We start from the raw sequence: 23,900 nt of genomic DNA, 5'->3' as shown, positions 1-23,900 counted from the left end.
ACTCAGGAAGAGTCAACCAGATTTCAAAAGTAAACACACGCCCCTTTCTCTCGGAGCTCACCCCAAAGCCACGCCTCCCAACCAGTCTGTGACTTCTGCCATCATGCACGTACCTCTCTGGTGCGCGCAGAGCAGGAAGAGAGCAGCCAACCAGCCAACTCTACGCGCAGGTGCGCCTCATAGGATTGGCTGATGTTTTTAGCGTTTTATAGCTTCCACAGATGATTAATATTCTTCGTTTTAAAGCAAACTGCCGAACTAACTGCCGAACTTGCTATCGGATTGTGAAGAGAAGTTACACTAATTTAACAAAAAGTGCATCAGAATGAAATCTCCTACCCTACCTTTAAATCTCCAGAGGTCCTCTCACAGACTCAAGGCTTTTTTTTGTGAATGAAAATTTAAATAGAATATCAAATGGCTTTCATTTTAAAATATTTTCTCTTGACCACTGGCCCTGTTCATTTTTTTTATCTTCTGAAATTATGCTAGAAGGCCGCTGAAAGTCCTTGATTTCATTGCCATTTATGTCTAGAAGGATCCATAAATGAAAGAACAAAAGACAAAGTGAGGAAGAGAGAGAACAATTATACCTCAGAGCACAGCAGTGCAGAGGGAGGACAGACTGATTAAACAGAGTTTTGTAAATTCTCTACCATGTGTCTCCTCCATCTTCTTGCTTCCTCTGATGCATTTCATGTTCTCCCTTGCTCTTTCGGCCCATCACTCCTCCTCTGTGCTCATTTACTTCCCCTCCCTCCCCTTCACAGTCTGTGCGCTCTCTGCTTCTTGGAGTCTCACCAATCCCTCGTGTTGTTTCACACCAGACTGTGTAGAAAATACTAAAAATATATGTGTTTGGTCCTGGCAATCCCAGAAGGCAACTTTATTGAGAACAAAGGAGATAGCAGGGCAGCTCAAATAACTCATGGAGAGCATGAGGATGCTGCTCCTGGGGCTCTGTTGCTCCCACTGAAGAACATTATTACTGGATTATTGATTTACAGCGCAAAATGGATGGAACTTAAGTAGGGTTAAGCTCATTAATCCCTCTCTCGTCTCTTTTATGAAAATGGACGTGTTATCAGTGATTATTCTAATGGATTGTTATGATTGAACACTTACTGTACTGTGTGCACCGGCTGCTCCACCCAAAACACAGAGAGTAGGACAGCAGAGGTGAGGTTTTTTTTTTTTTTTTTTTTGGGGGGGGGGATGAAAGAGGCAGGGCCGAGAGGTATCTGCTAAAATGAATGCGCCAAAATAAAAGCTCAAAACACAGATGGTGGTATTGCTGACATTCTAGTGACATTTGGTGCATCAGTGGCATTTCACAAGACATATGAGCAGGTAGCTCAGCTCATATCGTTCCTCGCACGAGATGGGACCTCACAGCTACAGCAGAGGAGTCCTTGATGGATACTATTTCTAAATTAAAATGGTCTTTATCCATTGTTTTGTTAAGGCATTTTCTCTTAATCAGTCTCTTAATAAAAACTATATGTCATTCCAACCACAATCTTCCTGACTCTCCCCCTCTCTTGTCTCTCCTCTCCTAGCTCCATGTACATCCATCAGGGGAGTGCTCCATCGGAGCGCGGCGGGTCTGACGATTGTCCTCATAAATTGTGTGTGTGTCGGGGTGCAGAGGGGCTAAGTGAGCAGTAAATAACAAAGGGTCCTGCCGCCATCCGTTCACCATCACCACGTTTCCGGCCACGCAAGATTACCCAGGATGCCCCTGGTGAGGTGTCTTCTTCCTCTGTGTGATGAATGGACAAGAGGAGGGAGGAACACACCTTCACCACCCACCGTCTGACAGAGAAAAGGTGAGGTCCAGGAACCCCCGCTGATTTAAATTGATGAGTGTCTTTATTTTGCTTTGGAAAAAAAAAAAAAACGAAAGAAGCTGTTTGTCTCCCTCTTTCTGTAATAACAGATCGCTTGGCAGATATCTTTAACTGCCTCCATTCTTCACTGTCAGTCCCTTTTCTCTCTGTCCCACTCACTTTCTCTTGCTCTCTTGTGCCCTTTTTCGATTTTTTTCTCTCCTGCCTATTCTCTGCCTCTATTGACTGTGCATCCATAACCGCCTCTGGTCACTTATTTCTACTCTCTGTCCCTGTCCCTCTCTGCATCCTTTCACACTATTTTCTGTTCCTGGTCCATGTTCTTCTCAACTTGTCCTGCTACAATGGCCCAAAAACTGCCAAAAAACATGCAATTACACCCAAGAATGCAACCTTTGGTTTACTTATTTGTCACTCAAGCATCCATAGATAAAACTAGTCTTTTTCACCTTTGAGTGATTGAATTATTTCTCAGATGTTCTCATCCATTTGTCCTACAATCTGCTGCTTTATTCGGAAACATCTGTAACCAATGACCAGCTGACGTTTTCCTGGCACCTGACTATTTGCTTCACCTTGCGGTTTTCTCTGTGCCTGATGCACTGTTCACCTTGATGCTCACTATCCCTACATCCATCTTTCTTGGTTGTGCTCACCTTTATCATGCACTTGTCAGATTTATACCTGGTAAACTAAAATCCTTAGACAACACAGCTTTGTTTTGTTTTTGGGTGTTTTTTAATATCCCAGGAAAAAAAACAGATTGTGACAGGTTTATTGTGCATCCTGTGGTTTTGTCACAGCTGCTCCATTTAGCTAAAAGACATGCAGCCGGCTTGTGAGAAAGGAGTTAATGTTAGGTTTTGATGTAGTTAGATTTGATGAGAGATGTTCTCTCTCTCTCTCTCTCTCTCTCTCTCTCTCTCGCTCTCTCTGCTAGAGGAGTTTTCTCTTCTAAACGTTGACAACCGTAAGAAAGAAGATGAATGTCTTAAAATGGGATGTTCAGCCTGTTTTCTGAGATATTCTTAACATCACTTATGTAAGAGCTGAGTTATAGGTAGCCCCTGTTAAATGTTGCCTTGCCTCCCTCTGTTTTTGTATGGGAGAGAACATCGTGTCAAGCTGCTTGCCGCAAACATTAAACTGTCATATTCTGGCACTGAGTTTGACAGGATGTTGTCAAAAGGAAGAGCATCATGTGGCGTGTGGCCAACTGAATGAGAATTATTTGCCTCTTTCCTACACCTACTATGCTATGTGACACATAGAAGTCAAAATAATGAAGAGATATTTCTTGCTTCTGTGCCACAGGACACGGATAACTGTATAGATTTCTATATAAGCTCTGCATATTGCATATGGATCGATAAAGTATTTAATAGTTTGACGTGTAACCTTTTTAAGAATATCGATTCGGGCAGTGTTCTGCATGAGGGCTCAATTTGGAGTGTATTGACTGTGTTGTTGTTGTGATATGGTGTGAGAGGGCCTCGGGCTCCGGGCAGGCGCTGTCAACGCCACAGATATTGACCCTTTTGACCTTCTCCCTACAAAGACAATAAATACGTGTCTGCGTGTTCCCACTACATTATATCAACCTTATATTGATATGAAAAGAACCAGTGAGTCTACTCCTATTAGAATCAAGGATGTAGCATTGCATATTGAGCTTTAATACTTTACAACTGCATTGAGTGCTTAATTCTTTCTTTATTGTAAACATATTCTGATTTATGTAAATCACAGTATTGTTGTTTGGACTTCTTCTTGGACAAGAAGGGTAGGATTAAGTGGCCTTTAACATACCCTTTATGTTATGTAAGTGGAAGTATAAAAGCATGGTTATCATGGATTATAGGTATGCATAATAACAATGGCAAGTCATCTGGCAAAAAATCAATCTTAAGTGTGTGTATTATTTCATAATAGGCCAGACAAATATCTTCTGTATTCCTGTAGTAGCTGTGGGACGCAGTGAGGTTAGCTTTTTGGGTGTTTCTGCCACAAGAGTGGTATTGATCTTCTCTTTCTCTGAGCAAGAATATGAGTAGATGTATTTTAATTTGAAATAAAGCCCTGTAATGCTTGACCATACAGCATACTGTAAGTTCATAATAATGATCCCACTAAGAGGCAAATTTCTACATTCATTTATCCAGAATAACCTGTTTAAACTGTTACAGCTGTGAAACCACATAGCAATTACTTTAAAGAGATGACCAGCTGGACAAGCTGGGATGGGTGAGCAATATTATCTCCCCTCAGCTCTCTCATCCTCCTCTTTTTTTTGTGTGCCTGTCCGTCAGCCTTCATCTTCTCTCTCTTCCCTCTCACTGCTGACTTGGGCATCAGTGCAGAAGTAAGCAGCCTCCCTTGGTTGGAGGTGACCCCCCGGACCCTATTAACATCACACACGCTCTGAGTGGCCAAAACACACTCCCTAAATGAACTCTCCTCTCCCCCTCAGCCACCATCATTGCCAGAGCCCACCGCTGGGTGAATTAGATTGCAGGTTTTTAATATGGCTCTTAATGGTTTATAAATTGCACGTAATGATTTCTCCTTTCCTCTCTCTCTTGCAGAGCTTTTTATGGCCCCTCAACTTTCTAAAGGAGTGGGTGGGATTTAATATATGGTGGAGGAGGCAGAATGAGAAGGGGAAACTAGACCTGTGTGGCTTTCTGCCTGCTCTTTAATGCTTCCCCTGGCAGTGGTGAGAGGGAGTGCTGGTCACTGATACTGTCTGACTTTAGCATGTAACTACTGGGACATGACAATATTACTTGATGAAATGGACACCAGAGATGTGCGAATAATCAGCAGTTGTGTTTGGTGGAAGGCAGCAAGTGTGATGAGAGGGGCGATTTGTGGATGACGCCACACCTCGGGGAAAAGACAAAAAATATGCACATCCCAAGCAGGTGCAGGACCAAATATATGAAAAAGGGGAAGAGATACACTAAGCATATCACACCAGTGTAAATGTTTACACACCTTGCCATTGCAGTGTACAGATTGTACATTAAGCCTAAATTAAGTCATGGAATGGCACAAAGTCATCTTTCTCTGTGTACCTTCAAACTTGAACTTGTTCTTGTGCTGACATGGGTCAGCAAACACACCAGCACTCATATTCTCCCCTCAACATTTGCTTTGTGGTTCAGTCTCTTTCTATTACAGCACTGGAAATGTCACTGTGCACTGTGGGCATCGCTGTAACTCCAGAGGAGTGATAGAATATGCATCTAAAACCTCACCAAGAGAAAAGGACTCAAAAAAGCAAAACAGAGTGATCACACTGCACAAATACATTATGATACATTTCAATAAATGAAATAATTGCTGTGTTTATTAAATCAGAGGGCTTCTTCTAATTGTTAAATTCAAGCAGACACTTCTTTTCTTTGCAAGCCAACATGTTCCACCCAAACTGTCTAGAGACTGGTAATTAGAGCGAGAGTGGGAGGTTTTCAATTCCTAATGCAACACAATATGAACAGCGGCCAGCACAAACCCAGCGCCTAACTTGATGGTTCGTTGGCGCTAAGTGTAATTCCAATTAACTGACCCAAATGTCTGCAGGGAGTGTTTGTCTGAGAGTGTGGTGAGAATGCAATTATTTTCCATCTTGTGCTTGGATGTCATCTGTGTAGTGAGCAGCAGCAACATCCACATTTTTTTTTGTAAACCTGGTTTTGTAAAGCTTTAAGTTCTCCTCCTCGCTACTGTGCGAGTGGGAAAATGTGATTCATTATTTGTTCCCAATGGTCCGCTGGACAGCAGAACTGACGGAGCACAAGAGAGAAATCATTTACATTGTGTGCAGTGAAGCCTCTTAAAGTAGCAAAGCTCTGCTAGACTTCCTGTTACAGACCATTGTCATGTAGTGAGGTGTAATGTTCGGAAAAAATGACTTCCACACAACTAAGAGTCTCTTAGAAACGTGGCGCCATGGGTAGTGATGAAAAAAATACCTGCTACCAAACTGCTCCATACAACTGAGAACAGGTGGAGAAGCAGGGCTCTGTAACTGCCCCTGCTGTGCTTTAAAGAACAGTTCAAACAATTTAGTTTGTCAAAGAGGGACTCCTGCCCTACTTTTTCCTGCTTTCTCTGAATCTTTAGCTATTCCCTGTACTGCCTCCAGACCTTTGCTGAGATGAGAGCAGCTCCAGGGACAGAAATTTGTCTATATAAATAAATACCTAGGTGTTTAAATACCCTGTTGGATGACTGAGTAGGTTAAAAAAAAATATAAATTGGATATCAGCCTCACTTCTGGTGCCACGGCAGCGGCAGAAGAGAGAGGAAGCAAGAAAGGATGAAAAAAAAGAGGATGTGGTCTCCTAAGGGCCGACAGAGTTGGGAAAGGTTAAAGAAAATAAGAAATAAGCAAACACACAGGTACACACACACACAGGCACAAAGAGATAAGGAGTAGTGAAAGAAACTGCTGATTCCAGTCCCTGTCTGGGAAGGCAAAAACACAGCATTGATTCTGCAACATCCACAAATGAAAAATCCATGGGTGTAAGGAGCTCTTTGGCCCTGCGGCAGAGACAGGGCACCGGCGGTCAGGCTCTCGTATCGCAAGTGACACAGAACCCAGGCCTCACACTGGGTGGCAGTGGGCAGTGCAGGCTCAGCTGGACAGGGGCCAAAACCAACCTAACCAGCAGGAGCTTCCCGCAGAAGACAGAGAGGAGAACATTTAGTTTTTGACTAGAAAGAAATACAGAGGAAAAGAAAGGACAACTATAAAATGGAGTTTCAATGGAGGAGACAAAATTATACCGATATAAATAGTGTATAAATCACAAAGAAAGTTTCAGCTTGTTATTTTCAGTATCTTTCTTCTTTTTTTTGGTTGGTTGGTTTTTTAATCCTATTAATCACTAACTCTTCATCTGTGCTTTGTGCCTAAAATTGAAGCAAACATGGTCACTCCCTCTACCTGTAAAGAGGAGATAAAGAGCTCCCGCGTCTCTATCTGCAGTTCCATTTGAACTCCCTCTGTTAAACCAGTGGTTGGGATTCAGACTGGGGGAGGGAGGTCCTTTTTTTCTCATTACCACCCTCTGTCAGAACATGTACACACCACAGAGGCACTAATCTGTACCCCTGATATGCTAATCTCTCAAACTACCCCCACCTTCTTTTTTTTTTTGATGACAGCAACACCTAAATGTGCAAAGAGAGGAAATGCAGAGGAAGTCATTAAAGAATGCCCTGCAGGAGCCTGCCTGGGCCCAGCCTGGATGAGATGGGACAGCGGCAGCACTTTGGGTGTGTGCGCATTGTCGGAAAAGGGAAAAGGGGTCCCTGGGGAGAGGCAGATCGGTTTAGTCACTGGCTCTCTACTCTGGTCCCCCCCCCCCATGGTGTAGTCCCAGTCCCCAGTAGACAGGATAGCAATCAGACAGGCAGGGTGTGGAGCAGAAAAAAATATTGTAGTGCACAGTGGTTGTATTTGTTTGTATGCATGCATGCGGTTTTGGGAGATTAAAGGTGACAGTCATCACTTTGCTTAGACCTGCTCACCTGTCACAATCTGTCAGTAACCAAAGCTGCTCAGTGAAGCGTACTGCACCTGTCATCTGTGAGTGTGTATCGCAGCGTGTGTGTGCACACATTGTGTGTGCATGTCATCTCGTCTGCATTTTTATTGATAGATACATACATTCTCAAAAAAAGGTAGTGGCATTGATGGTGTTCCTACGCTGCTTTTGAGCACAATAACCTTCCATCAGATGCGCTGATTGTTCACATTACAGCACAAGAAATTAGGTGCGTGCCTGATTGTCGGCGTTATCATTCAGTTGATGCAGTGTTTTGTGGCACTTCCAAACCTACAGATTAACTTACTTTTTGATCGGGTTTTTGCTGTGTGCTTTTGTGTTTGTGCAGACACAGGAAGTGGAGCACACACATTTGTGTGATAGACAGAACAGCCGATGACACTGTTTGCAGTCATCCTTCCTCCCAACTTTAAACACAGCAGATATAAATATATCAATTTCTTGTGTTACAGTCAGAGATCAAGAAAAGAGAATGAAAAGACAGACAAGCCTCTCTGCCTGAAGCACCTTAACTGATCATATATGTCTCCTATCAAAAGCTATGAGCTGTTTAACAGTTTGAATATAACCTCTTCATTTGTCACAGGCAATAATCACATTGTAACTCAGTTTTAATGGCCATGTGCAAAGCCATAATGTGAAATCATACTGATTACAGTACGTGCATGTGTGCGTGCATGCCTGGATGGGTGGGTGGGTGGATTTCTGTGAGACAAGGAGTGCTCTGCTCATCTCTTATTAACGCTGGATATTATGGCAACTGGCTTTTTTTTGACACATATTACAGGCTGTTTCTCATCTTTAAACGCTCTTCATGTTTTTTTGCTTTTTTTTCTCGGAACAGAGCTACTGTTTCTGACAATCTTGATCTAAGCGAGGATCCTGGGACGTTCAAAATTGCAGTCATGAAGACAAAAAGAAAAAAAATGCTCAGATGAAAGACACGCAATACATTCTAATGAGCTAACAGGAGATGAGCGCTGCATTTATATGCCCCCTGCATTCAGATCTCTACCTCATAACTGCATTTGTTGTAAAGAAATATGGGCAATCAGCTAAGAAGTGCAATAAAGACCTCATAAAGTGCAACAAATAGTGAGACAGGAGGAAATTGCATTTTCTCAAAGACAGACAGACAGACAGTGAAGAAAGCAGATAAAGAAATATAAAAGAGAAGTGCTACCATCCTTTTCTTTGACCTCTGTATCTAAAGACTAGATGGAAGGTCAGGAAAAAATGTAAAGGTCATGGTATTTAGACCATTTCAGCACAAGCCCAGCAACAAAGAGCTAACAACAGCAAGCAGTAGTGGTCCTGGAAACATTGAAAAAGAGAGTCGGAGAGAGGTTAAAAAGAAAGAAGTGTATCCTCAGCTCCCTCAGCCCTGCGGCATGGGGTCACCTCAGAGACAGGAGACTGAATTACCCAGCAGCCCGACCGCTCGCAGGATCAGGCGGACAAGGGGAGAGGACGAGAGGAGTTAATGAAGGGAAGAGACAGTTCAGGTCCCCCAAGGGCCTCCAGGCACCTGCCTGGCAAGGTCCCGCTGCCCAGCCTCCTCTGATTGGCTAATTATCAGCATGGATTTAGCCCAAAGTCAAATCACTGATTGATTGGAGTGTTTTCAATCTGTCTTTGGTCTCTGACTGTTTCTACTTTGTTCCTTTCATGTGGCTCTTTCTCTGTGGAAACTCTCAGTCGCTGGAGTCCCACGGTGGGGACTCATGCAGCACAGTGGCAGCACACTAGCAGCAGGTGACCCGTCCTTTTGCACAATGTTGACACACAGCCTCAACTGTGGTGATTTCATCTCTCAGTGGACATAGTTCTTTTGTTAAGAAGTGATTTGACTGTACAGATAATTACTAATTACAGCACAATAACATTTTTCAAATGAGGGCAAGGGCAGGGAGGCTATGATCTCACTCATATTGGGTCAACATAATCCCAGTAATAAATGTTATTTGCTATTACCATGGAGGCTGTGGAGGTGTGATTAAATAAGTGTGGTTATGTTTGCTTGTATTCATTCATCAGCGATTAAGTAGCTCCGGGTCCAGTAGGAATCTCGCGCCTGGTTCATTAGACTTTACATTAAAAGCCAAAGGGAATTAATGCTGTGCAGCTTATGACTGTTAACATTAGTCACGACTGTTAATGTGACTTTTTTTGTTACTCTGTAAAATCCTATAGGGAACATGTGGGATTCAAATTTCTCTCTAGATAATGTGGCTTTTAAGCATTTTCTCTTTAATGTGAAGTAATTACATCCTGCCACATAAGGCACTCTTGTCAATATCAAAGCAGTCTAAGAAAATCTCAAAAAGTTTAATCTTGTTTTTTGCTGGATTGGATTAGTATTCAAAAACAAAACTATGTAAGAGTGTGTCAGAAGTGCTTCCTTTTTATTTCCCTCTGCCTCCAGTTCAGACCGGGTTTCATGAAACGTCATGTTACTCCTCTGAAAGAGCTAGAGATGAAGAAGCAGCTAAAACAGGCCGAGCACATGTAGTGTGTTCAAGCACGCAAGTAGATGCGATCTCCCTGTTTCCCATTCATCAGATCAGACAGCAGCCTTTCTCTCTGCTCTTGGAGGAAAAGGCAAGGCGTACAGACGCTGGATTTTTCTCGCAGTGGGATGGAAACACTTTGCCTGCACACAACTCCAGCTGAGAGCTTTACAAGGAAAACCAGAACCCTGAGTCCCAACCTACATAAGCAAAAAAAGAAGAACAAAGAGAAGTCTCACAAGAGAACAGAATTAGCTCCGCGGTTAGAGTGCACACAACTGTTTGGGATGTCTCCATCTATTCTGCAGTGAAGCATCCTGGGACAGGACATGTATAGCGGTCCCAGGAAGCCCCAGGGGAGGCTGGAGGATTAGCACTGGCCTATCTCTTTAGAGGTGGGAATTAATTAAGTAATTATGAAAGCCAAGCAAGGGGGGGTGAATTATGTATGAGCTCTGATTGGGACGTTTGTGATTGTGTAATCTAATTTCAACCAGGCAGGTAGAGCTCACAAAACATGCCCAAACACACAAAAGTGATGCTTTCCTGGAAACATAACCAAACAACACTCTCACAGTTGGCAGAATGGATATTGTTAGTGTCTCATTATGTTAATTAAAATTAGGTAATCAGTGTGGATTAATCACCATAGTAATGAGGATTGAACAGCAGATTATGTCTACTTACCTAATCCATATAATTGTATTTGTAGAAGCATGAGATTAATATGCTAGCATCCAATTAATGATAAAATGATTGATTGAGCACGTGCTTCACTTTGGAATTCCTTTACAGTGTAAGAAGTGGATTTTTAACTTTCACCCTCTTTCTTGCTGGAGGTGTGTGTGTGTGTGTGTGGATCCCGCCGGGGTTTTCTGTTGCACTACTGGCCTTCCTTTCCCTTTATTGATGGACATCAAGGTCCGTTTGCAGCCAGGCGCTCTCTCTCTCTCTCTCTCTCTCTCTGTTGTCCTGAAAAATACTTCCTGTAGGAGACTCAAACAGAGTCGATCCATAGAGAACAGGAGATCAGTAGCCCCGAGATGCACTACAAGAAAGACTGTCACTTTCTCAATATACATGTGCAGCTCAACGGTGCAATAAAGGTCTTGAGTGTGACCACGAACGCGCGCACAGTGTAAACACACACGCACAACAGGGCTCCCATTTCCTCTCAGTCACCTGAATGTCTATCGACCTCGGTGCATCCTCCTTCCTTTCATTTGTTTAGTTGTTTTTTTTTCTTTCTATGTATCGATTTGTACATCGGTGTATTTGGAAAGCTGCATCGCATGGTGTTGGAATATCATATTCTAGATTTGACCATTTATGTCCTTTTGCATCCATCTTAAGTTTGGATTTTAATAGCATCATCTTAAGCTTTTTATGTTTCACTATGCTCTGCTTCACTGGAGCACTGCAGTGGGAACCTTCAGTATTTAAACTGGTCCCCAGTGTTTGAACTCTGCTCAGAAAGCAGAACATAAGGCAGAGAGATGAGAGGATAGACACTGAGAGAGGGGGAGCAGAGATGAAAGGCTGCGGTGTGTCCTCCAAAGGGAACGTGAGAGCCCGGGAGCATGCTCACTCACAGCGTTAGTTAGTTGTATGATTCTTCCTTTGTCTCTGAAAAGCCACTTTAAAGCCTAAGCACATGAAATATGACAGGAGAAGGAGTGAAGGTCTGATGTTTCAAGTTAACCCTTGTTGTATCGCTTTCTATATAGGCATCGTTGAACTTTGTGAGAGCGCACTACAGGGAAGGTCAGAATTCAGATGGGCTTTTTGTGCTAACGCACACACCTTCCCTGTGATGAGTGGAGCAGGTGTTTTTCCAGTATCACATGTCCACCTTTTCAACCCCTGTCTATTCCTTCTAAGCAGGTGTGTGCGATACTTGCTCATTAATTCTGTCTCAGGTTATGACCTACCTGTGTAGCGGTGCCCTGTCTGTCATCTATTCTGTCACAAATGACAGAAAAAAGGTTTAGGGTTCATTTTTGTCTCATTTTAGTGAGATGGTACATAATATCTCACCTCTTTGTGCTCTATTTGTGATGTAGCATTAGAAGTGGAAGTTTTATTTTGATACCTCTGCATACATTTTGTTAAAAGATAGCTCTGAATAAAGGGATATGTTGGTCAAACGTCTGGGGAAATAACCTCGACCATGTTTTGTCCTTTGGCTGTTTATAACACGCAGCTCGACCGCACCACAACAACATGACCTCCTTTCCTTCATGCAGCATAAACTCCACTTCCTGATTCTGAGGCATCTGTGGATTCACCCTCAGCCGGCTGCTTTGCATAGATTTGACTGGTAACTACAAAAGGATTTGCATCCATTATAAAGAAAAAGCACCTCAACTGCTGGAAGCGCAAAGGTCAAAGAAAAAAAAAGGGACTTGGAAACAGGATAAACTCACCAATGTCTTTTTTGCCTCCAGTTACTCACAAGTCGCCAATACATTGATTATTCCCATTTACAGATGTCCGATGCAATTTTCAACTGTGCTATTGCGCACTCCTTACGGGGAGCGTCCATTTAAAGCTGGGCAATCTGTATCAAATAACATTTAATAACAAACCTGGCATGTATTATCAGCATCAAGTGCAGTCATACTCATGAGAAATGTTGTTTATTGCTGGAAAACTGCTACTATTTCCCCCTCTGCTTATTTTCCATCCCTCTCACTCCCCCTCCCTGCCAGTGTTGGCTCCCACCTCCAGAAATGAGGGGATATTGGTGTGATGGGAGACCATGTGCAGGCAAACAAAGCGCGCCCACACCTGAGCTTTTTATAGGCTAATAAGATGACCGCTGGATGGCTGTGCTGTGGGGTCAGCCTCTGTTATCCATCCTGTGTCTGCAGAAATCCAACCTGTTATTATAAACTTGATTGGCCGTCTAGTCAGACACCTAATAATAGCGTTCGTTCAGCTTGCATGAGGAATGTGGAAAAATTGTCACCAGGCTCCTCTGACTTTTCTCTTCCTCTGCATGACTGAAAAAGTAAATTGTAATATTAAATCCTTGTGACTGGCTGCTGAGCTGAGAGCCATGAAGCCACCGTGTGCTGTGTTGCATTGTGCAATGCTTGTCCAAACTCGTCATTTCATCAAATCCTATTGTTGTGAGCAGAGGTGATACTTACCACTTATTATGGGTTTTTTTTTCAAAAGTGTGAAGTACGGCTTTTGTTTTATAAACTGCTCAAATGTGTCAGGCCAAACGGCAAAATAAATTAAACTGTAGCTATGGATCTGCACATTATTGAAACTAGACTGGCAGACCTTAATTCAGCTTTATTGAATTTATTGAATACTGTAAGTTAATTTCAGGTTGTGTCAGTATTGTGACATAACCCAATTTCTTTTGCACATTATAGCTTTTCCTCACACATAAGTGACAGAATAGGATGATCTCCATTGACTTGTAACACAACATACATAATGTACAGAGAGCCACATTGGTATCTTTGATTTTGTGTTTTATTTTGCAGCGAATAGTTTTCACTTCCATGTATACAACAGTATTCAGGTTTCTGATCATTTACAGGTTACATAGTTGTGTTTTAATATCTCACATGTCAAGTATGATGTGCTGTCTTGACAGTGCCTGTTCAGAGATCAGGATACTAGTGCATCTATGTCCTTGTCTGAAATTCTCACTAGTTGTTTTGGCACCAAACTACACCAATGGTGTAGCACCAAAGTTCTCCAGAAGACCCATATTTAAAAACTTGGCTTGGTTACACTGGGTGTAGGTGGGTTAAAACATTGCACCAGACCTTCACCTATAGGAGCCTCAAATGGCTGTGTTCAGACTGCAGGCTGAAGTGACCCAAATCTGATTTTTTTGCACGAATGTGACCTGTATCTGATATTGTCATGACAGTCTGAACAGCTCAAATCCGATTTTTTTTTTTTATATCCAACCCAGGCCATTGCATTTTTTGCAATGCGACCTCAGTCTGAACGGCTATGCGGCATATATCCGACTTTTGCATAAGTGAGAGGCGACAGACGTCACAATTATGCGCCACAGGAGCGGGCAGACAAGCGGTATTGTTAGCAACAAGTGCCTGTTGCCAGGAAGTAGAGCCCAACTGCAACGCGCTTGCTCACAGATGAGGGAGATGTCGACTCTCTTGTCGTGAAAGTGATACAGAAAGGCACTCGCAGACATATTCAAAGGTTATCATCATTCTGAAATTATAATTGAAGTCAGTGTCGCTAAAAGCAGTCACGTCACTATCCCACCACTCCGCACCCACATACATCTCTGTACAGACGTTGCATCTACTGCTCTCTTCCTTCTCAGTGTTCTTCTTGGCTCGGACATTAACTTAAACAAAGCCACACAAGCACACATTGTGTGATGTCATCGTCTTCTGCGCATGCGGGTCATTTCAGGGCCGCAGTCCGTTCACACAGGAGAGTGGTAGCAGTCGCATATTTTTTTGTAAACACCAAAAAATCCGAATTGAGCATTAAGACCTGCAGTCTGAACGTAGCCTATGCCACCATCCAAATGAAAGCAGAACATAAAGCCTCTAATTTTGAAGGCCTTCATGTTCCGTTTGTTTTAATTTAGACTAACAAGATGTGGGTTTTGGTGTTGAAACTCCACAGTTAACACATTGCACTGCAGACTCCTGTCTGCAACAAGCTACGACGATTTAATATTCACACTCTGCAGATGTTTCCTGACAAACACAGGCTGCAATATTAAGCAAGTCTTTTGGCATATTTTGTCTCAGTAACAATAATCAGCTTGTGCAATTATGTTAAGACACATACTAAGCCAACATGTTTAGCTTCAGTCACCACCCACTCTCTGTGGCAGAGAGAAGTGCAGTGACGGCAACACTTGAGTATTATTTCCATTCAGAGCTGTCAGTGTTTTCCACCAGATCAAGGCTGTGATTAATAAAAATAGGCCTCCTAGTCTCCCCCAGCTTATTTCTACCTTCTACCTTTCGATGTACTTTTCCAGCACATGCTTGTCTGCACCATTTTCAAGTCCTCTCCCTCTTCTCATTCACTCCTTCTGGATTACATTGTTGCTCCTTTTTTGTGTTCTCAGCTGCATGAATAGAGGATTTCTTCTCTCTTTCTCCCCTTTCTCTCTTTACTGCTCTCTATTTCAGCCTCTCCAGAGCCCTCTGGTAAATGATGCATGGCAGACTCATAGCCGCTGAGCAATCATTAGTGAGGTGGCACAGGTGAACACGAGCGATGGATGATGAAGAGAGAGAGGGATGGAGGGAGTAACAGAGGACAGCAAAAGTCATGTTTCCACCCTGAGGCGTTTCCCTATATCGTCACAAAACTAGAAGTTGTTTGTGTAAAACACTAGTCGGTGGCATTTCTTATGCCAGTGGTCATTAATCTACACAAACACACAGAGACGTACAGAAATGAAGCCATAATGCTGCTCTCACAGATGAAACACTGACTTGCAGTGTCCTAAAGCCCTGTGCTACCATTAAAAACACAAGACTCGGCTAGACGAACACTGTGAAAGTGCTGAGCAGCCAATATTATGAAGTGTACATAATGCTTCCCTTATGAAATATCATCACACAACAATGCCCTGACGCCCCGCATCATAAACAAAATTTGGGTTTATAGTTCATATCAGGGCTAATAAACTGAGACATTACCTGACAACGCTCCAGCGTGTAAGAAACTCTGAGTATTGAGCTTACCGGGGGCAATGTTCCGCACACAGAGAAGATTTTCTCCCTCAGAACAACCAGCGGAACGTATTTTTGCTTGATGGGATATTGTGGTTTCTAATAGCCAACTGATTTGATTGGTGGCTTGATAACTGCCACTGTCTGCTTCCGACAGATGTTAAGTTTAATTAATGTTCGCACCTACTCTTCACTGAGTCTCACCACCTCACACCAGCAGATGTACAGCATATGCACACAGCTTTCCAACAACTCAAAGGGTATAAACACAATATTTCAAATGCAGTTTCCCTCGTGTGTCTCAGTTGACTTTTTTTTGCCATGTAATGGCAGGAAAAGCACAACTGTTCACAGTAAAACTGTTAGGTGATCCGATTATAGGTGTTGATCCTGGTTATGGCTCACTTTGACTTTGCCAAATCTGCATAAAATATCATTTGTTATTAAATACTTTGTCTTAAATTTTGTCTCACCTGATGATTCATGTGAGTTTTAGGTTGTTATCAAGCCTCTCCACTAATCAGCTAGAACAGAAGAAGCCACTTGCATAGGAGAAGAAGTGTCCTTAACTTTGTTTTAGCACTTGGATATTACATGACCTGGATGACTGAGCATCTTCACACTTTTTAGACTTAGGAGTAGTTTAAACAGCTCAAAGCCTGGAATAAAACAATATTGTCTGTGAACCGAAGTAGCTTTTGCACATTTCTCTTTCACCCTCGGCTGATGTTGACCCGGCATCTAACACATCACACAAAAAAGCAGACAGGTGGAATGGTGGTGGGGGTGCATGTTCAAGCCAAGTCAGATCCCTCAGCAGTGAACATTATAGTCATCCTAACAGAGTGGAGATATGAATCAGTCCTCGGGGGCTGTTCTTTCTACACTCTGTACAAACGATCTTGCTGCTCCTCAGTCTGCTGTTTACTAATGATGCCTGTGTATGGCTGAGAGGGGAGCTCAATCTGATCATGGCCATCAGAGAATAAGATGAGCATTACTTCTATCTTTCCTGAATATCAACTATTTTGACACCAAGGTAAATCCAACAGTGCAATCCTTTCAACTGCTGGATATTTGTGGCTAAAGACTTTTCTACTTTGATAGAAAAAATATACAAATTATGGAGTTTAAAGATCCAACAGTTCACCTAACTTTAGATAAACTTGGATAAAAAGTTTGAAATCCATCAGTCAGTTACAGAACTAACCTTTACCTGCATGAAAACTATTTTCATTTGTTTGTCAAGGTGCTACTTCTGTACAGTGCAGTAGACTTATATATTAAAAACAGCTTGCAGACAGATTCTCTCATTTTCCACATTGTTCTGTCACCTTTAATTTTATTAACTTTTTCCCCCCCTAGAACCAAAGGGAAAGCAGAGTTTCTAGGGCAACAATCAGTGTAATTGTCCTAAGTCTGACACATGCAATCTGCTAAAAGCCCCGAAGCCCAACGGCCCAGGTGTACCCAGGGATTACAACGGTGGAGGACAGGTGAAGTCAATGTGCACTGACAGACACACACACACACACACACACAGGCAGGTATGGACATATACAGTATGCACACACAAACACATCAAGAAACTTGGTTCATGCCATCAAGCCAATCTGAATATTCTTTACAAGAGTTAACAAGGTTAAAGTAATTCTATATAAGAGTTAACAGAAATGGCTGTTGCTAAGATATTATTAGCAAGTACATCAAGTAAATAGTGTCATAATGTAGTTAAATGGCCATGTTTAATTGTATTATTCATGATTTGACATGTAAACACTATTTAATCTCACATATGGTAATGCATAATATATATAATCATACATATTTTCATATGTTTTGTTTGAAAATAATGTAAATCATTAAGCAAGCTGTCATATAAAAATATAATGATGTACTTTAGTACAATGGAAAACAGTAAGTAAAGCACAGGTAGATACAAATTAAATACAGCATGTATATATAACTTCCCACCAGTGATCCAGAGAATCTAGGACATCGCTTCCTGAAATGACAGAGGACACCACACACTGGAAACACTGAGATAAATCCACCATCATTCCCCAAGCTAAACTCTAATGATAGGTATTATTCATTTTTCCATAGATACTGTTTTCCTGGTCAGCTTTATTTTCTCTTATTCACTGCTACCAAAATCTATTAAACAAGTTCTCCTCTGGCCTGCTAGAAATAATTAGTCTACTGGATAGGTCAACTTAATCATTCCTGAAAATAATATTCAATTATCTCCTCAGCAACTTCTAGAGCATGTCTCCTATTTTTAGACCCCCCCTCTGTTTTACAGAGATAGGCAGTTTGATCCTTTTTATGTCAAGCCTGCAACACAAAGCAACGGAGAGCCAGCGGTGCTAAACAGTCCTCTGCAGATAACCTATTATGCCTTAATAATAGCCTTAGCTTTGGTATTGTCACTTCTTCTGTACGGTGCGCCGCATATGACTCCCATCCCACTCGATTATGGCTCTTATTTCCCCCAGCTTTTTTTTTTCCCCTTCCCATTTTTAAACTGGGTGCCCTTGACTTACATCTTCAATTAGTCTTAGCAAAGGGCAGAGCAAAATAATAACTTATGGCAAGTCCAACTTTGTCATCATCTTGGTAATTATTAGGGATATGTGCTGGAAAAAAACAGAAGAGAGGGCAAATTGTCTAATTAGAACTGCAAGAGAAACGCAAACATCCTGCATGACCTCACCAAGGTAGGAGAAGTGTCACCAAAATTACTCATATAAACACTCTTATATGAGCTCCTCGCCTCTAAGTGCTAAGTTACTGCTAAGTGATGGGAAAATGAAAGGGGATAATGTCATATAAGTATAGCTCATATAGTACAGAGCCATTATATGAGGAAAAAAACCCGTAAAACTGGTCCAGAAGAACAATCAGAAATGACGACATGCGTGGACATGTATCAGAAAACACATTCACAGCTCAAACACAATCTGAAAACTCCATTTCACACATAACCTCTCCTGCTCTGGCCATCTTGCTCTCCCACTCTCTCACCAGTCGCAGTTTAAAGACTTGGTGAATAAATAAATAATCCAGAGTGTATTCTGTGCTCTAGGTAAAAGCATAATTGTCATCGGAGGAGGGAGGCACTGGGAGTCATCAGTTGTCCAGATGGATTATGACCTTTGAAGTTGGATTTCAGCACAGTACAGCAATGCCGTTCGGATGCCAGCTACTGTCACATCTTAGAGAACGGCCTCGCTTCAGGCTCAGCAGAATGCGTGCACACATTCTGACACCCTGCCTGCCTCGGCCCATGTTATAAAAAAAAAAAAATCTGGGCTTCACTCTGATTCTCTTGTGTATTTTATTTAATCTTGAGCATTTTACATCGTCTAATCTGAGGAAACAAGTCATGCAAGTATAAACCCTCCCCTCAGTGACCATCAGTGTGAGTCAGAACAGAAGGAATGAATATTGGCCATGAGTCAGACTGTGATACTGCCTATTGAGAGTAATGATTGAGGGGGGGGGGGAATAAAATTGCTGTTGTTATTCTCAGAAAATACATACAGGTGACATATTAAATAGAGAGCCCTTATTATGTTTCCATAGCAAGAGGCTGACAAACTCATTATCCAATATCATCGAATAACATTGACCTATAGTAGGTTATACTATCCAGCAGAGTGTGTGGGGGCTTCAATACTTGCAGCACTGTCTCCAGCACATGTAGCAGCTGATATGTTGCCAGGGTATGTATATAGAAAGAAGATTGGCAGATTTATGAGATGTTTTTACTCAATATTCCCTGCAAAGCAAATGGATTCTTGCGAGATTCATGAAATCATACTGCAAATCTTGCCACGCTTCAAGCTTTGTGCTTGTATCTGAAGAAGTCTGTGAAGGACTATGGAGGGCACTCTTTTACATAGATTTGTTGCTCTAAAATCCAATAATATGTAGGAATCTGACAAAAAACTTCCAACAGATCCACATAATCTTGAGACGAAATTAAAAGTTAGCAGAGAAATGACTGTAATGGCGTAACGGACAGAGGAAGAAGAACGGTCACCTTATGAAAACTCAGCATTGCTAATTTCATTTAATGAGTGATGATCTCTGGGCATGTGAAATAATGAAGGACTTTCCCAATATGAGATATGAAATATGAAATACCACCTGACTTGAAATGTTTGTGCTCAGTCACTGCTTTGGGAAAAAAAAATTAAACATGCTAAAACAATGCTCATGCTCACCTCTTCATCCTCCTCCCCCCCTGTGGTGTCCACATCAGACACTGTCGGCGCCATCCAGTCAAACAGGAAACGACTTTCAAATGAAGTGTGCTGCACAAAATCCACTCGTCCTCATTGCAGATGGTCTCATTTATGAAAGGGTGCTCTCTTGTGGTCACAGAGAGTAAAAAAAAAATGTGACCCATGGATGCGGAGAGGTTGGACCGACAGGAAATTCTCATAAATGCATTCTCATAAACCAGGACTACTGCTGCTGCTGCTGCTGGACTTCTTTTATAGACTTATCATATTCATATTAGGTAGAGGGAGAGAGCAGAGGGAGTAAAGGAAGATAAGTTGACATTCACTGGATAAAGGACAATAAAACACATCCCCATAGATAGATAGATAGATAGAACCTCTCTCTGCACTGAAATCCTGGTACCTGCTGAATCCAGAGCGGATCTGCATGCGCGCTCTGGGGTCCGGGTTTTCTATCTCTCCCCTCACATCTATTTCCTCCTCGCTTGCTACTAGTTTACCTTCACTTGTTCAGCCTTCACTCTGAGACGAGGAGGAGGAGGATGACATATGATTGGCCGGGCGGGGACTGGTAGTCCGGAGGCTGGCGTTCATCCCCGTGTTCATGTTTACACCTTGCGGTCGGGGGAACGAGACAAGACACCCAGGGACCCAGAACAAACTAGGGGAGTTCCAGTCTTTTGGTGTTTCGCGGCTATACCTGACCGCATCTTCTCCCAGTGGTGCTTATTTCTATACAGGAGCAAACCAAGTTTCTGTTTCCTGTGGGAATTTGACCATCACGTTTGATTGAATGTCTCCGTCCGGAGCAGCGATGCGTCAAACTTTTTGGTGAGTCTCGTTGAAACACTGCGCTCACGGATCCTCGTCAGGAAGCGTAGAAGACGGGCTGAAAATGAAGTCACCCAGGAATAGCCCACACAGATTGTTTCTTCATAATCACAGAGTGTGATGTATACGGACCTTTTCTAACTTTGATTACGGACGGAAATAACGCCTTTTCGGTCTCTCCCGGACAGTCACAGTCTGCTCGGTGATGGATGTGTTTTAAGCGCTGAACAGTCAAGAATCAACTATTTATCAAAACAACGGCAAAAACTCGGTTCCTCCATCAGTGGACCGCGGGTACAGAGTTTCATAGAGATTTAATTTCGGGTAAAGACTTTGTTGGTGTATTACAAGCTCTGCAGGTAACGCTGTGTGGACAACCCGAGACGTTTCGCAACGGCGTAGCCGGAAAAGATGCGTTCTGCTCGGACGCAGCGTGACCAAGGTCTCGGTCTTCTGGTTCTTCTCCTCCTGTTCCGGGGATATGCCGCGTCTGGCACGGGTAAGTTTAGAAAAAATAAATATCAGTTATCACGCAGCATGAACACAGGGGACAGCAGCTGTTTTTATTTATTATTTGTGTTTAGCACATACATTTTACGCACACAAAGTTTCATCCAAACTTCTTGTTTTGTTTTCCAAAAATGTCCAACAACAGTGCAGGGGTCTGGGGTTGCCTGCTGACCAGCACTTTTTTTTTACCCACCGTTAAGTCTTCAGTCTTACAGTAGACCTGAGCTCAGAGCTCTCTTTTCTACTTGGAGCGGAAAAATCAAACTCCCCTGGTGCGCAGGGAGTAATTAAGGTTTTGCTCCATGCCTTCTTAGCCTCTCCAAAAAGAAAAAGCAAAGCCTTGTGAAAAGTAAGACAGCACACACTTGAAGTGCTGTAGGGGGGAATAGATTTTTCTCTCTCTCTCTCTCTTCCATTGCAAGATACTGCGTCTAAATATAGTGACACTTGATTTAAGGCTGGCTGTACAAGTTGTTTTTGAAATGTTGAACTCGTCTTCATAAACCATTTATACTTTTTTTTAATCATTATTTTATTAGACAAAGTATTTCAGTCTGAAGAGAGCAGGCTTTGATGAGGGCAGAGCAGACTTTTATCAGTGTATTGCCAGTGTTAATGCCATCAAAGACTGCAGCCGGCTCTCATGGAGATGAAATTGCTTGGCACACAGGGGGCAGGTCACTGTTGGTGAGCTGATGGACCAGGATCTGGACGCCAAGGTGACACTTTTCATCTCCAGTGTTAGATTAATGGTTTCTTTGGAGCCTGTGTTGTAGGCGAGTCTGGACATTTCCTCCCCTCCCTATGCCATATCAGATTGAAATACAAGGCAGGAGTCTGAGGGTTTAGTGGATTGTGGCTTAAGCTCGGTTTACAGTATAGGCAAAAAAGAACAGCGTGGACAACAAAGCTTGTGGAATCCACACACGATTTGTTAAAAAGGCCACTCCAAGAAATAAATCTGACCCTCTGGTGGAGAATACAGTTTTTTAACCCAATGACAGCAGTAATCTTTTGCGGGATACACCGACTTTCTGCCAGGAATATGACCATTTCTTTGAATGCCAATAAGAACCCCTGTGGTACCTCCCAAGGTCCTCATGTGTGTGTTATTCCCTGAACAGGCGGAGCAGAAAAGCAGCTTACGTTTATTAAAATCGTGGACCGCTCTGAAATCCTTGCATGAGAAATGAGAAATGTTGATATAAACAGTTGAGGACCGCAATGAGGTCCTGTTAGGGGAGTAGAACTGGGAGGAGGGGGACACCAGGAGACAATAGCACAGTGTGCCCCACTAAAGTTTGAGTCTGCAAGAGAGGAAGCCAAAGATATATTTAGGGAATGCATGATGGGATGGACAGATTGCATTTATCTTCTCTCCCATTGTGTGTAAACCCCCACCACCACCCCAAAGATCCCTCCTGTCTCGCTTTCTGCCTGTATTGTGGATGTGCTGAGCTCACATTTCTGCTGTGGTGCTCCTCTTTCTGTGTTGACATACACATTAATTATCCAGCCTGCTAGGAACACTTGTCTGGAGTAACTACCCCGACTGTCCACTGCCTTGCTGTATGTGTGTCATTATTAATGACTTCATCAGAATTGGACATATGCGAAATGTGTTTGTGACCCAGAGATGACCAAGACAGGAGGCGAGCAAGCGCCAGGGTAGCAAAGGGGCAGTGGAGTGTTTAGAGTTAGGGAGCGTAGCATGTCAGACACTCCCATAGAGGGCTGCATGAATACTGACACTCTTCCAGAAAGTGCTGTCTCATTTGTGTTAAGTGTGGGAGTCCTGTTGCTCCTGAATACCAGTTCAGTGACTTCAAGAAGACTATTAATATTATATGCTTCTGAAATATTTGTTGCCCCACTTCACATTTTGGTCAGCAGAAATGTGCAAATTTCTTACAGCTAGAGTGCCTGAAAAGAAGAATAACTCTAACCTCAAACAAACACCAAAGTAGATTTGGCTTCAAAGACACTCAGCAGATTGAGATGTCAGATTAGATTAAAGTGTCTCTGAAACATGTAGTCATAACAAAAAGTGCTGCCAGACTGTTGCATCCGCAAAGATTTGGACAGGTGGTTGGGCACCGTGATATATAAACAGATCTACTGATGTCTTTGGGCCCAGTCACGGGGCAGACGAGTTCCACAGGCGAGTCCCCTCTTGCGGATCAGACCAGGCCACATTCCGTCCCGAGGCAGTGCATTAGTTTTATGGCCCTCAGGCGGCAGGGGATGGGATCGCTGGCCAGCCGCTGCCCTCGCTGCTGTATTATTCATACGTGCAAAGTGGTCTTTGTTAATATTTAAAATGTGCTTATGATGCTGATATTCTTGACATCAGACAGCAAAGGAGAAAGGAGTGGGAGGGAAAACAGCTGCAACGCTCTCATTGGTGTAACTGACCCAGGTGGCTGCAGGAAGTGTAATGAAAGAATTTAGGGTACCAACAGGAATTTATAGACTTTAAATAAAAGACTGGCAGTTTGAGCAAGTGTGCCAATTGCAGCCATTTCAGATGATGACAGGTTACGCAGGGTAATGCTATCCATCTGAAAGTAAAGTGGAAAAAACAGACAGAAGAGAGAAGAGAAATGAATCCGTGAGAGAGACTTGGAGATAGATTGATCTCAGGGCTCGGCTTTTAAATATC

General features: G+C 42.6%; 1 protein-coding gene across 1 annotated transcript in view; it reads left to right on the top strand.

The window, feature by feature from the left end:
* The first annotated feature begins 20,431 nt into the window (after positions 1 to 20,431).
* unc5b (unc-5 netrin receptor B) overlaps positions 20,432 to 23,900 on the top strand; it is a 42,948-nt gene continuing 39,479 nt past the window's right edge. Inside the window, exon 1 of the mRNA XM_028423971.1 lies at positions 20,432 to 21,227. Coding sequence (XP_028279772.1) covers positions 21,140 to 21,227 — 88 coding nt within the window. The 5' untranslated portion in view covers positions 20,432 to 21,139. The remainder of the gene's footprint in view (positions 21,228 to 23,900) is intronic.

The sequence above is a fragment of the Parambassis ranga genome, chromosome 15 (assembly GCF_900634625.1).
Source record: "Parambassis ranga chromosome 15, fParRan2.1, whole genome shotgun sequence".
Lineage (NCBI taxonomy): Eukaryota > Metazoa > Chordata > Actinopteri > Ambassidae > Parambassis > Parambassis ranga.
Note: the sequence above shows the minus strand (reverse complement) of the source record. Positions and strands in the feature narration are given on the sequence as shown.